The sequence below is a fragment of the Bombus terrestris genome, chromosome 17, assembly GCF_910591885.1.
Source record: "Bombus terrestris chromosome 17, iyBomTerr1.2, whole genome shotgun sequence".
NCBI lineage: Eukaryota > Metazoa > Arthropoda > Insecta > Hymenoptera > Apidae > Bombus > Bombus terrestris.
In genome coordinates, this window is record NC_063285.1 from 9394176 (window position 1) to 9407980 (window position 13805).

The 13805-nt window shown below is 42.7% G+C and overlaps 1 protein-coding gene across 10 annotated transcripts in view; it reads left to right on the forward strand.

Annotated features, from left to right (window-relative positions):
• The first annotated feature begins 5806 nt into the window (after positions 1-5806).
• LOC100646013 (neurexin-1) overlaps positions 5807-13805 on the forward strand; it is a 636909-nt gene continuing 628910 nt past the window's right edge. For 9 of the 10 annotated variants that reach the window (XM_048413687.1, XM_048413689.1, XM_048413690.1 and 6 more), the window contains exon 1: positions 5807-8819. In XM_048413687.1, coding sequence (XP_048269644.1) covers positions 8205-8819 — 615 coding nt within the window. In that variant the 5' untranslated portion in view covers positions 5807-8204. The remainder of the gene's footprint in view (positions 8820-13805) is intronic. The other variant, XM_048413697.1, reaches the window with a different exon arrangement.

The following is a 13805-nucleotide window of genomic DNA, read 5'->3' on the forward strand; positions in this document are numbered from 1 at the left end:
CTCATTTTTTAGTTTTATTATTGCAATTTACTACAATTACTAAAGTGCAATTAGAACAGAAAATTGTAAGTACTTCCTATACATGACGAGTATACTCGTCAGACAGAAAATATGTATGGCTGTTATAATATAGAATTAAGTTGTAATTAAATGAATGTCTTATTTTTTGGTTTTATCACTGCAATTTATTACAGTTACTAAATTGTAATTGAAACAGCAAATTGTAAGTACCTTTACGCATGACGAGTATACTCGTCAGGCAGAGAGTATGAATGGCTGCTATAATATAGAACTAAGTTTTAATTAAATGAATTGTCTCATTTTTTAGTTTTATAATTGCAATTTACTACAGTTACTAAAGTGCAATTAGAACAGAAAATTGTAAGTACTTTCTATGCATGACGAGTATACTCGTCAGACAAAAAATATGTATGGCTGTTATAATATAGAATTAAGTTGTAATTAAATGAATGTCTTATTTTTTATTTTTCTTACTGCAATTTATTACAGTTACTAAATTGTAATTAAAACAGCAAATTGTAAGTACCTTTACGCATGACGAGTATACTCGTCAGGCAGAGTACGAATGTCTGCTATAATATAGAATTAAGTTTTAATTAAATGAATTGTCTCATTTTTTGGTTTTATCGCTGCAATTTACTAGAATTACTAAATTGCAATTAAAACAGCAAATTTTAACTACTTTCTACGCATGACGAGTATACTCGTCAGACGGAAAGTACGTGTGGCTGTTATAATACAGGATTAAATTGTAATTAAATGAATGTCTTATCTTTTAGCTTTATCACTGCAATTTACTACAATTACTAAATTGCAACTAGAACAGCAAATTGTAAATACTTTCTGTGCACGACGAGTATACTCGTCGTAACACAAGATATTGCCATTTCTGCGTAACGAATGTCGTCAAAAACAGTCAACTGGTTAATATCTTCAAAAGAGAAGCAGATATCGCATTCTTTTCTTAAAAGTAAAATTAATCGTTGAAATCAGATCAATTCTTGAAAAATTATCCCGTACGCTCGTAAGAATACGTATATATTTCTAGTTTGTTAAAATTCTCTTAGTGAATGAAATTTCGCAATTTAATTTTGTTAAAACTCGGTACTCGAACGCATACGTTTTCCACCGACTGTATACGTAATAGCTATTCCATGATAATTGTACCGACACTTTGACGAGCCAGTGCACGTCGCACGCAAGCTTTTCAAGTTTCCTGTATTAAAATTTAAGCGAAGTGTAAATCGTTTTTACGCTGGCGTGCAAAAAGAAACAGAAACCGGGTCAAACTTTCGCCCATAGATTTTTATTTGGGAAACTTTTAGTCCCCGATAACCTGGTTCAGTGCTGACGGTATAAATATTCGAACGCGTTCGAAACGATCCGCCGCGGTCTCTGGTGGAAAGCAGCGACGTAATTATGCGTGAATAAGCGAACAGCGACGCGTACAACCCATACTCCTGCTGAACGAAGAAACTTCACCGCGAGAAAGAGGAAAGTTCTTGGAAGTTCCAACCCTAACTATGACTGTTTAGAAAAGAACGAAATAAGCGAGAGTATCGCGTGGTTCATTGATGGCCCACGCTATATATACACGATATATACGTACATATACACGTGTATATAATTAGCGGAGGTGAAACTTTCCTTGGTTCGAGTAAACCAGGTGTAAAAGCAGGTCAAAGTGGCAAGAATTCAACGCAATCCCAGCAATTATAGCTTTTTTTTTTAATTAAATACTCGGCGGTAACTTTGCCGCTTAGCCTTTAAAGTTTCGCGAAAAATTCATAATTGTCCCGGTGACACGGCATAGGTTAACGAATTCTGCCAGCGTGGAGTAGATTTTTAGTTGAAAGGTAGACGATAGGACTACAGGATGCGCGCGTAATGGATCAAAAGTGCAACGCGCGCTGAAGAGGAAGTTAGTCGATGAAACTCGGTTAGAGTTTGTTAAAGCCTGTTAAAGTCGGCGATAGTCCGTTGAAGATAGTTGAAAGCCGCTGAAGATAGTTGATGCTGGTTAGTCTATTGGGAGAAGCTTGGCTGAAACTGCACGGAGAATCGAGAGACAGCTGTTTACGGAGCAGCCTTTAGAGTTCGCGCGGAATTATTAATAATTTGTAGCACGTTTTAGCGAACCGTTTAATACCGTTGGCGAGTAAACGTGTCGTAAAATAAAAGGAAGACGTTTCGCATAAACGCAGGTCAAAAGTGGAGGAGCAACTATGCCGTTACGTTTCACGCTTAATTCGATAGAACGTTAAGCTTCGATAGTTCACAGCAGACTGCCGTGTAACGCCGCTTAATACGTTACGCGCTATATGAATTCGCGTTATGGGGAACCATGTTGCACGGGAATTTGTCTCGTATCACGCGCATAATCTCAAGTAACATGCTCGAAATGATTATTGCTATTCCCATGATATTTCGTACGACACCGGCACACAAACCACCGTTTCCAAACAGCCCTGTTCTTTGACAATCATCTCACAAATCTCACCTTACCTGGATGTCGATGAAAAATTCCTTTGTTGCGCGAAAAACCGGCAGACCTGTCAAACGATGCCGCGACGCGACGCCTCTCCTAATTAACGTGAAAGTCCTCTAATTGACACTTGATCCTCGACGACCAGCGTCAACGATATCTCGGCAAATACACTCCGCTCGACACTCAATCCTCTCTTCAGCGTCGATCCGCTCCTCCCTCGGCCATAAAAGACCGAAGAGGGAAAGGGGCGAGGGAAGACGAAGCGCAGGGGAAGACGAAGGAGAAGAAAGACGTTAGCCATCTTGGATGTTCGTGTTGTATCGTTCTCGCGGATCGCTGCCTTTCACGGGCTTGTGCCATGCTTTCTCAGCATTGCCGAGTCGCTGTGTTGCCGCTGCTGGTTGGCCCGTCGGTGTTTCCACCTTTTGCCAGACACCTACCATCCTTCTATTCGCCTGCAACCGCCTTTGTACGCCGCCTGTGCGCCCTTTTCCCCTCTGTCTAGCCACTCTTATTCGGACACTTGGTCCACGTTGCTCGTTCTTATCCTCTCGCCCTCTTCCATCGTCGTAGCGTCTTCTCGCGCCTCACGCTGCAACCCCCGCCGCGCTTTTCCACTTCGTTTCAGCGCATTGTGGCTCGGTGGTTTTCACCGGCGCCTCTCTACGCGGATTCGTCGTCGTTTATCTCGCTGCTTGCCTTGCGGCAATTAATTGAATTCGCGCATTTGTCCGATGAATCGATCGCGCTACGGAACCCTTGCTACCGGTTTATTGGTCTCCTCGATTCGTGGCTCGTAATAGGCTGATTTATGGACGGCGATGGCCGACAGGTCGATTAAATATTTCCTGTCCCGGATTTATTAAGGAGAAAATATTTATTTGCTGATCGTTGCTTCGAGGGATCTATCGGCTTGGCAACTAAGTGGTTGCGGATTTTTCCATTAGGTGGTACTGACAAAATCCGCAATCACTTAGTTGCCAATACGTTTCGTTTGATCTCGTGTTTCAGGCAAAAGTCCTGTAAGCGTTTGTGTTAAACGTAAATGTTAGGGTCCTGTAAATTTCTAATTTGACCGGAAGTGTCAGAATTATAGTCCATTTTATTGAATAACAAATCCAGCTGTTTTATACAGCGATGGAATAGTGGAATTTCAATGAAGCAATTGTTTTAATTGTTTCTGTGATATTGTTCTAAAAGGACGAACATCTACATAACTTTGGATGCCCTTGGAATGGTTGGATCGTCGATCTCGCATTTACGAACCACTTGCTTTCTTTTATTCCAGTTTTATGCTCGCGTTGCAAGATTTTTTGTAGCAAAGAACTCGATATCAATACACGAGATGTTTAGAGCACACAGCAGACGCAATAAAACGAAAGCAGGTTTTAAGGTTCACCGGAGACGCGCTCAGAAATTTGGAATTCTTTATACGTATTGTACACGACTTACGTAAACTTATTCCGACATTGTTCGCGCAATAATCCAGTATTTTTATCATTTCGAGAAAGCTCAGAGCTTGCAAATATTTTGTCTACTCTCTACCAAGAGGGATACTTCTTTTTTCCAATTATTTACTTGCTCCATCTTGTTACGAGTATCGTGATAAATAATAGTCATTTTTATATATTTTACAATTACATTTCCTGTACCAAATTTTCCACGTGCTAATCGCCCGATCGTAATTAATCAAAGAGATTGCCAAATGTAATTTAAATGTAGTTGAAAGGACTTAGGTGACATTTTCGAATTTCCCGTTCTGTTTTATGGCTGGTTTTATTTTATTTACGTAAATACACGTGGAAATGGAAAGACGTGAATTGAATAACAGCGAAACTCCTATGTAACTGTTATTATTTACGGTCATCATTTTTTACAGATCCCATTTTCACTCTAAAAATGTTATGCACGTTAAAAAGGTGCTTTTAACCCAGTTTCGAGTGTTTCAAATAGTCATTACGCGTTTTAAAATTTGAGTATGGGGCTTATGTCACGCTAATGCAAGCTCGTTCGATTGCGTTCAATGATTCATCGTAGTTACACGACATTGTTTTTCTCTCACACCATTTTACGAACAAATGTTCTCTATTGGAACAGTTCATCGTAAAATTTAATATCCGCCATTTCTTTCAGCCGATCTCCAATGGTTCTATGAGGCCATAACTATTCAACTATTTCTCGCTTCAAGGACGATTCGATTTCGGTCATGGCTTCCACTGACAATTATTGTACGTATTACACGTTGTACATACTATCCTCCTTATTTGAAAATATGGGAATAATAAATTCTTATAATTCCGCGTTATCCTATTTTCCCCTATCAAACAGCTTCTCTCATAATCCGAGATTCCAAATTTCAATGGAGTTTCGATCATCCGGGTGCTGTTTGACCCAAGTCTCGTATTATCCTTCGAACTTGGCCATAAATTCATCCGTTTTCGAAATTTTAACACGAACACTACGAGGATGTAAATCGCCGGATATCGTGGAATTTAATTAAACTTTCAATCGATTAACTAATTAATTAAACCTAAATGCACGTACGGCGTCGCATTATCAAAACGTATCCGGCGAATTTGTTTTGATTCATGAACACCGATGGGCCCTTAAAACGTATTTTATCATAATTTTAGAAGCCTGATTATCCGAATAAAATGATGATAAAATACGTTTCAAGCATGTGGAAATGTTATTACGACAGACACAACTGAAATCCCACTGTCAACGTTACAAACGTTCATCAAATATTTCGAATATGCAAACTGCCGATGCTAAATCAATAAATAAATTAATCGCGCGAATGCTATGGCAAACAAAAGTAGTGGGTTGTAGAGGGGAGGAAGCAATCATTGACCCGTTGTAACGTAGAAAAGCGGCTGAGTGGATCCGCAAAGCAACAAACGCTTGCCGATCATTGCTTGCACCCAGCAATTTTTCAACGGGAGCATCTCGTCGCCAGCGTTTTTCCGCGGCGTTCCAAGGCAGCCGTGAGCAATCTCGCTGCTATACACCACCACCACACGGATGAACCATCTACTTGGCGTATCAGCCTGAAGAGAGAGACTACACGACGGCGAATCCTCTCCACCGCATCTTCGAAAACGTAGTAGCGTCCTTTTCCAACCTGAAGCCTTACAGCTTTCACGGTGCTCGTCGTCCTCGGCGCTGCGTTTGTTCGTTGCGCGTCTAAGCGGGCGCTTGCGCGTGGAAACGGCGCGAGGCGTCGGCGTCGTGCCGGGGGCGTCGCACCAACGTCGTCGGCCAACCGACCGACCGTCTCGACCGAGCGTTCTCCTCTCGCTAGGCCAGTATCAAGCCGGGAGCCGTCGAGAGGGTTGATCCACCTCCGCAATCGGCGCTCACGCTCTTACCACGTACATATCTGACCAAACGTATCATCAGGCCCACGCTCGACCAACGCTAGGTCAACGATAGTAGTCGTGCGCGCGGTTGTACAGAGAGCTGCCGCTCTCGTTCAGGTGCGGTGTGTGTGGCTGGCGGTAGAACTCGACAGGGTTGGATGAGAAAAATGGGGCGTACGCCGAGCCACGAGAGCCGGATCGATCGCGAAATAAACGTACGCTGGATGGACGACGACGTGGAGTAACCTGTCTGCAAAGTGGAAACAGCAGGCAACGTACGAGGCTACGCAAGGCTTGGCGAAAGTACTCGCGCCATAGTGCGGTGGATCGTGGCGGTGCTCGTTACATTCCTGCGAGATTCTTGCCGAGTCCGTGTGTTTTCTTCGTGCGGAGGACAAACAACGTTAAACAGCACACGGTTGTACGAGCGATGCAAGCTGCGTGACGAGTGAGCGACACAGAGAGTTGTGCGCGTAATCGGAGCGTGTGCGAGGTTTTCCAATGGTCGTGACATGTTGGCTGTTGATGCTGCGTAGGGTGCGTGGTGAAAGTGGTCGTGTTAACGTGTGTTAGGAGGTCGAGGTCGTGCTACGTATCCAAGTAGCACGGTATTTCGAGGAATCTCGGGTGTCGTTGCTTCGAGGTCGAATGATTCCCTTTCGATCGTGCGATCTCTCGTGACCCTGAGCAAACTCGACTAATTGCTGCGACTCACTCGACATCGCCATAGCAGGACGATCGTGGCAGAAGAAAGAGAGGCGACACCAGCAATCGACCAAGTGCAGGTTGAGGGCTACTTGAAGAGACTCTGTCGAGAGCACAGACGGAGAAAGTGTGTCAGCGACGTGGTACGAGGCGCCTCGAGGTGCCTTAGGTTAGGTCGCTGCTAGAGTCCCTTGATGCGAGGCGACGATAGAATAACAAACCCGCGAGCAAATGTCGCGTTAATTATCTTGGAATTAAAATTCTTTCCTCGGGCTGAAACGCTACTAGACGAGGCAAACAGAAAGAAGGAAACGTTGACACGATGACGGAAATAATTGAAGCTTCTCATCGGATTCGAGCAGCTCTCGGAGAAGTATCGAATTAGAAAAGAATCGTCCTACTGGTGTAACAACCGTTTAGCCTTGACGTTATCGCGTTTCTTTCGAGATAATTAGCGGATACAACGAAGGATCTCAAAAGAATAAATCGTCCAAGCTGGCAATAACTTGCGGAGTTGTATACCCAGCGTGAACATGATCTCGGTGAGAAAATACCGACTGCACATCGATTCGCTAGATGAAAATCTCGCTAACGAGCTTTCGCTCATCTGATTACTGGAAAGTGAATTCATTAAGCGCAATCTGGTGTCGATTTGCACACGTACGAGAGGCCGCAGAAGATTCGCCAGAATCAAATTGTGCATAACGTGATTGTGAAGTGATACTCTCATAAAGCAGCATCCGGTTCGTTACAGGGGATCCAAGTGTGGCTCGAACGTGTGTACGCGCGTTAAGAGAAGAATCGGGTGGTAAGCGTGTTCGAAGCGTGTTTCGTGTGGTCGACTACACTCCATTCGTCCGATTTCACTCTGCGATCGGCAAGGTAAAAGACCGTTAACATCGAATACATATCCAGTTGCACTGCCGTTTGCCAAGCACAGCGAATCGAACGTGCTGCATTTCGTTTCTCTAGCAACTTGCCTGGCCAACTACCGCGACAATTTTCAAAGAGTTCCACTTGTTCTCTCGCGAACTTGTCGGAACGTAGGATTTTCGTTTGATCGGCAATTCCCTTTCGGCATCTCTGCTGTTTGTTCCGGCTCGTCGATAATCGCTGGTCGTCGGCCGCGCGATCCCATAAAAGACGGACAAAGCAGACGCAGGGACACGTCCTAGCGAAGGGTGCGAAACAAACGAGCGTCTAGGAGAAAGACTCGCCAAGCGATTCCGCACGGACGTGTGCACAGTCACTCTCTCTTTCCATATCCGCCACCCACGCACGCAGCCGAGGCCGTCCGCGCGTGCGTGCTCACGTGCGACTGCAGCCGGTACAACGTGGCTAGCGAACGAGTACACAAAGTAGCTGCGCTGATCAAACGCTGCACGTCCACCGATCCAAGCTATCAGGCTCGCTGGATCAGCTCGTAGCCGAGTGTCAAGCCGCCGCTGTTGATCATCCTCTGCGGGCATTTATCCGGTGTAATGTGACGAAGGGAAGAAGAGCAGACTAATCGACTGTCAGAGTTCCAGCCAAGTGTCCTTGACGTACGAGTGAAACAACACGTGCTGTTGAACAATCTGATGAACAGGATTTAGCAGTGCGATCCGCCACAGCTACGACCTGCAACTATGCATTCCTCGCTCGTGACCAGCAACACAGGCGCGCTGATGCCGTTCCTGGTGGTGTTGCTCGGCCAGGTAGCCACGTCCTTCGTGCTGGAGGGCTCGGCCACCAGTTACGCTCAGTTCAGAAAATGGAACGCCGGTCTGAACGGCACGCTAGAGTTCGAGTTCAAGACCGAGCAAGGCAACGGTCTGTTGCTGTACACCGATGACGGCGGCACTTACGACTTCTTCGAGGTGAAACTTGTGGAGAGCGCGCTCAGGCTGAGATACAATCTCGGAGGCGGTGCACAGATCGTCACCGTCGGCCACGACCTGGGCGACGGTCACTGGCACAAGGTGCAGATCACCAGGTGCAACGAAAACACCACGTTGACCGTGGACGGAGTTAGCGCGGTCTCCACGTCCCGCGGCAAGGAGTTCGAGTTCGGCAAACTGGCTGGCAATTCTGACGTTTACGTGGGCGGCATGCCCAGCTGGTACAACAGCAAACTGACGTTGCTGGCGCTGCCCAGTGTGATTTTCGAGCCGAGGTTCAACGGATTCATCAGGAATCTCGTGTACGCCGACGGGGAGAACATGGTGCCCAGGAGGCAGGAGATGAAGAGCCGGGACGCTAAGGTAAATAAATCTTTCTTCATCTCGGGTCAGGTAACAATGAACTTGGCGATTGTTCGCGATGAATAGAGCGCGCATCGTATATTTACTTGTGCGTGGGATATATGAAAGACTCGATAGGGATGAATGAGTTGCGACTCTCGTAGCGTAGAAATAGAACGAGCAGTGAGATTCACAAAGGGTGATCGTTGCACCACGCAATATCCAACGTTCAACTACCATCGATGTATAAATATTCGTTACGTAACGAGCTAAGATAACGTGGCGTTATAAAAAATCCACAGTGTTCTTCTATTTTATGCACCATTTTACCTATTACTCCAGCTCTGTTCATACCTGTTCTTGTATAGTTACTTGCATCGTGTATCATCATCAATAGCGAAACAGATGCAGACTTTTAATGCATTGGGTTGGCAACTAAGTGATTGCGGATTTTGTCATTATCACCTAATGACAAAATACGCAATCACTTAGTTGCCGTGGTATCGAATCTAAAAGATTGTTGTGTGAAGTGAATATTAATAATTTCGTTAGGTGTGGTGAGATTAAAAAGGTGAAATTTACAATTTTGCCAATGACGCTAGGCGAGTAGCATCTGATTTAAGAAATATCGTGATCGCTAAGAAACATTCCACTTTTCGATCAGTAAAATCCTCCAATTCTGACGACAAATTTTATACCACGCGTGTAATAATGGAAATAGCAGGTCGTGTTTTGCGCGTGTTTGCTTGGCTATGGCTCGACAGACCCATCCCTCAAATATTACGTCAAAAATAGTAGGAAACGGCCGATCAATAGGCAGAGAGGATAAAACGATGCAGTGACTCCTCTAATGGCCAGTTTATTTTTGGACTTCCCCAAGTATTTGTGATTCGTGTTAGGGAAAAGTTTTCGCTTCGAGGTCCTCGATCCAGAAAAATGTCCGGAGTGGATTATCCTGACTTGGCTAAAGCGAAATATTTAGCTTGTGTGAAGAAACTGTTCTATTTACTGTTATCTGTTAGGAGACATCTCGTCTGTAACTTCGGCTAACATTTTTCGCGTACGTACAAATTACCAGTTCGACGAACAAAGTTGTCAAAGCATTTGGCAAAATGAATACGACGATAGTTGCTATTTTGTGTTTTTTAATACTGCTACTACTGTCTTAGAATTGCATCTGAAAACTAATAATTGTTACGTGTATTATATGATGTTAATCAGATTATCCACAAACGAGCAATTTTACTCGTTAAATAATAAACTTATTTCATCTTTTCTACTTTGTTACTTTGCTACATCTTTTGCTACTTTGTTCTCAGTTTACTTAAAAACCTATTAGTTTTTGATTTCTGCTTTCTCAGCAATCTTATCCCACAATATGTAAATTACAGCTCTATTTAGTTTCTTTAGTATTTTCAAAAACTTTCTAGCCAGCAAAAGATTAATACATCGATAAACGAGCAGCAGAACGAACAAGATGTTCAAAGCTCAATTTCCAGATAGCAGCATGCACAAGCTGCACAAGCTGAAATATATTCTTGAGAATACATTTACCTGGCAACTACAAATTTACAATAACTACACGGATAATCTAAGATTCTCGCCCTCCTCTTTTTCACACACACACACATACAGTGCTATATTTTGTCATTATAGTGCAGCGTATTTTATATTCTACGATAAAAAGTATCCTACGATTTAAAGTGCGTCTTTTATGGCGTTCTTCTTGGCAACTAAGTGATCACTTAGGGTTGCCAACCCAGAAGATTTTAGACGAAACACTTAGAAATGGAAAAGAATTTGACGAGTGAAAAATTTCAAAATTGAGCGCATGCACGTACTTCGTTCGCAGCGTGTGCAACTCGACAAGCTTCGAGATTACGTTTATACGAACGTTATCGTCGATCGAGACAATCGACGATAGCCGAGTTCCTCCTTTTTCTCGGTATTTTCCGGTAGCTTAACGGTGCGACGACGTATCGTAGTTTGTAAAATATTTACGTGCGTACATACATAGTTAACACAGTAACAGGTAAATAATTTCTAGTCCAATTCTATGATTTTCTTAGGGAACAGAAACCAGCGATATATTACTGTGATTTTGTGACACAAATGTTTAAGCTGATTTTTCAAACGAGTAACATGTACGTGATATTCGTACAGCGAACATGCTCATGACATTCAAAATGATTTCTCTCGGAAGCAGAGCAGTAACAAACAAATTTGTATGCTATGTACAGAGCGTCCGGTTATAAACAAAATATGCAAATTACTGGGAAACTATCTACTGTATGAAAAGTGGTTTCGTAGGGGCTACGCTAATCTGGTGTAATTAGTCTCTTTTTTTTTCTTGTAGGTGGTTAGGTAGAGGTCGTGTGAAGGTGATGCGCGGTATGCAGCTTTAACACGTTGACTGGCACGCGTGAAAAGAAATCTCCGTGAGGCCACGCGTGCAGCAGTGCCAAGCGTTCTCTGCTAGGTGCTCCCATCGATATTTTAGTAATGCGAGTCGCTCAGGCGGTGGTCTCAAAAATGATCTTTCGTTTCGTTTGTTCGCAACGTTAAAACCACTGGCTGTTGTTGTATATAACGAAGGAAAGTGTGGTGTAGATTATTCCGACCAAATGGTTTCTTATGCCACCACAATTAGAAAAGCGATCAAATGGTACAGAAAACTTGGCACTCAACTCCTTCTGGGAATTTCTGTTGTAAACGCTTCGACGGTTTACGAAATTGCAACAAGGAAGAACATAAATATTAGGATATTTAGACAATTATTAGTCGCAAAATTATTAGGCTTGTCTGAAAGTACAAAAAATCCTTGTCTTCGACGGAGTCAGCATAATATCGCCGTTCGGAAGAATGATTCCGGAAGAAGTATTAGACGCCCGTGCAGACTATGTTATGCAAATAAAAGACGTCGAATGGAGCGAACAAAGGCACAAAAGAATTTGAAGAAAACAACAACTTATTGTCCAAATTGACCCGACCAACCTCAGTTATGTACAGAATGCTTTAAAGTCTTACATTCTAAATAATTTTTTAATAAACCATTTTCCTATTACATTTACAACAATTCAACAGTTTTGTTATTGTGGAATATCCTTTCAAATAGCTACGACGATCCTTCGCAAGTAGTCAAATAAGCGACACCCGAATATGGGTTACGTGGCCCGATCGGAAACTTTGCTGGCACCCGAATACGGGTATCGTGGCAGTCAACGTGTTAAATGCAACAATCGACCTCTGGAAAAAGATATTAAGCTATTTATGTGGAAAATGTATTAGTTTAGCAGATATTACAACTTTGACTGGTCAAATTTAACGTATGAGAGACAAAGACGATGTAAACCTGAGAATATCGCGTCGTTTCCTGTCTCTCACCGTTGAGAATCGTGAATCTTAATCGCCAAAATAAAAGTAAAGAAACATTAAGGTTACACTTAGAATTCATACTAAAATAGTTTTAGATTTATATAATAAACGATTTCCAGGATGTTCGTCGATACGTTTACACGCGTCTCAGCGCTCTCTTTGTCTCGCCATCTTCCATATCGCACTGCCAATGGATCAATTACATTCGTCTGTTTCTCGAGACGCTGTGCACACACATACTTCCGCACACTCATATTCACATACGTTTGTCACTACTACGTTGCCGATATAGACCAGCACACAAAATTATACATATTTCAATACTCACACATCAAATGTGTCAAAGTAGAGTTGAAAGATCCGCTAAACCAACAGCTTTCTCACACAAACGGAGACTTCTCATAGGCAACACTGCAAGGGACCGAACATCAAATTCTTTACGAGCGGAAAACAGCTGGTCTGATTTGAAATTATTTTCAGAATTTAATCTGATTATTAGAAGATCTTAAGTGTACGATAGTCCAAATGCATCGCAGAGTTTTCCATTGTTGCACCAACATAGTGGAAATTCATCGGAAAAATGATCGTATTTATACGTGTCACGTGTCAGTTGTAGAGAAAGCTACTATTCCCAAGATAATTTGTACGAAAAACAAAAAATATATTTGTTCAAGATGTACGTCGACGATGATATATTTGTACAAAGAAACGTATGTCGCCTTCCCATGACCTATACCTGCTGATCTACAAAAAAATCAACTAGGTCAGACTATGACCCCCTTTGAAAGCATTCGGTTCTTATACGAACCGCTTTCTCATACAGTGAATAGCTTTTTAGTGAGCAATTTGCGTGTTTTCTTTGTCCCTAGACTACTCTGTATATATTTTACCGATTTCTTTTCCATGCAATCATCCGCCAGTCAGTTGTGCCACGATTTACCAACCTCCATACACCAACATTCTCTTCTTCTATGTATCCGTCACTGTGGAACACGTTAACCACATTGTGTCCGGATATAACAGCAGCATTTTGCTTTGATGTTCGGAATACTCGTGGCATCGTTTAAGCGCTATTTAACATAAGAATCTCCGCGATTTATTCCATCTATATCATCATACATTAAATCCTAACTGCACGCCGTGGCGCTCTGTATGGAAGTATTGGAAACTAAATGGTTGCGGATTTTGTCATTAGATGGTATTGACAAAATCCGCAATCACTTAGTTGCCAACCCAATAGATATTTCCAGTGTAAAATAAAATGTTTCAACTAGAAAAATTCACGACTTGGGAAAAGAGTCTGAAAGGTTGCCTTTTCGCAGCAACCGTTTTCATGATTTTCGTGTCTACAGTCACTTAGTTGCCCACCCAATAGATATTTCCAGTGTAAAATAAAATGTTTCAACTAGAAAAATTCACGACTTGGAAAAAAAAGTCTGAAAGGTTGCCTTTTCGCATCAACCGTTTTCGTGGTTTTCGTGTCTACAATCGACTGGCAACTAAGTGATTGCGGATTTTGCCATTAGGTTGTATTGACAAAATCCGCAACCACTTAGTTACCAATCCTATAGATATTTCCAGTGTAAAATAGAATGTTTATAATCAGAAAAATTCACGACTCGGGAAAGAAGT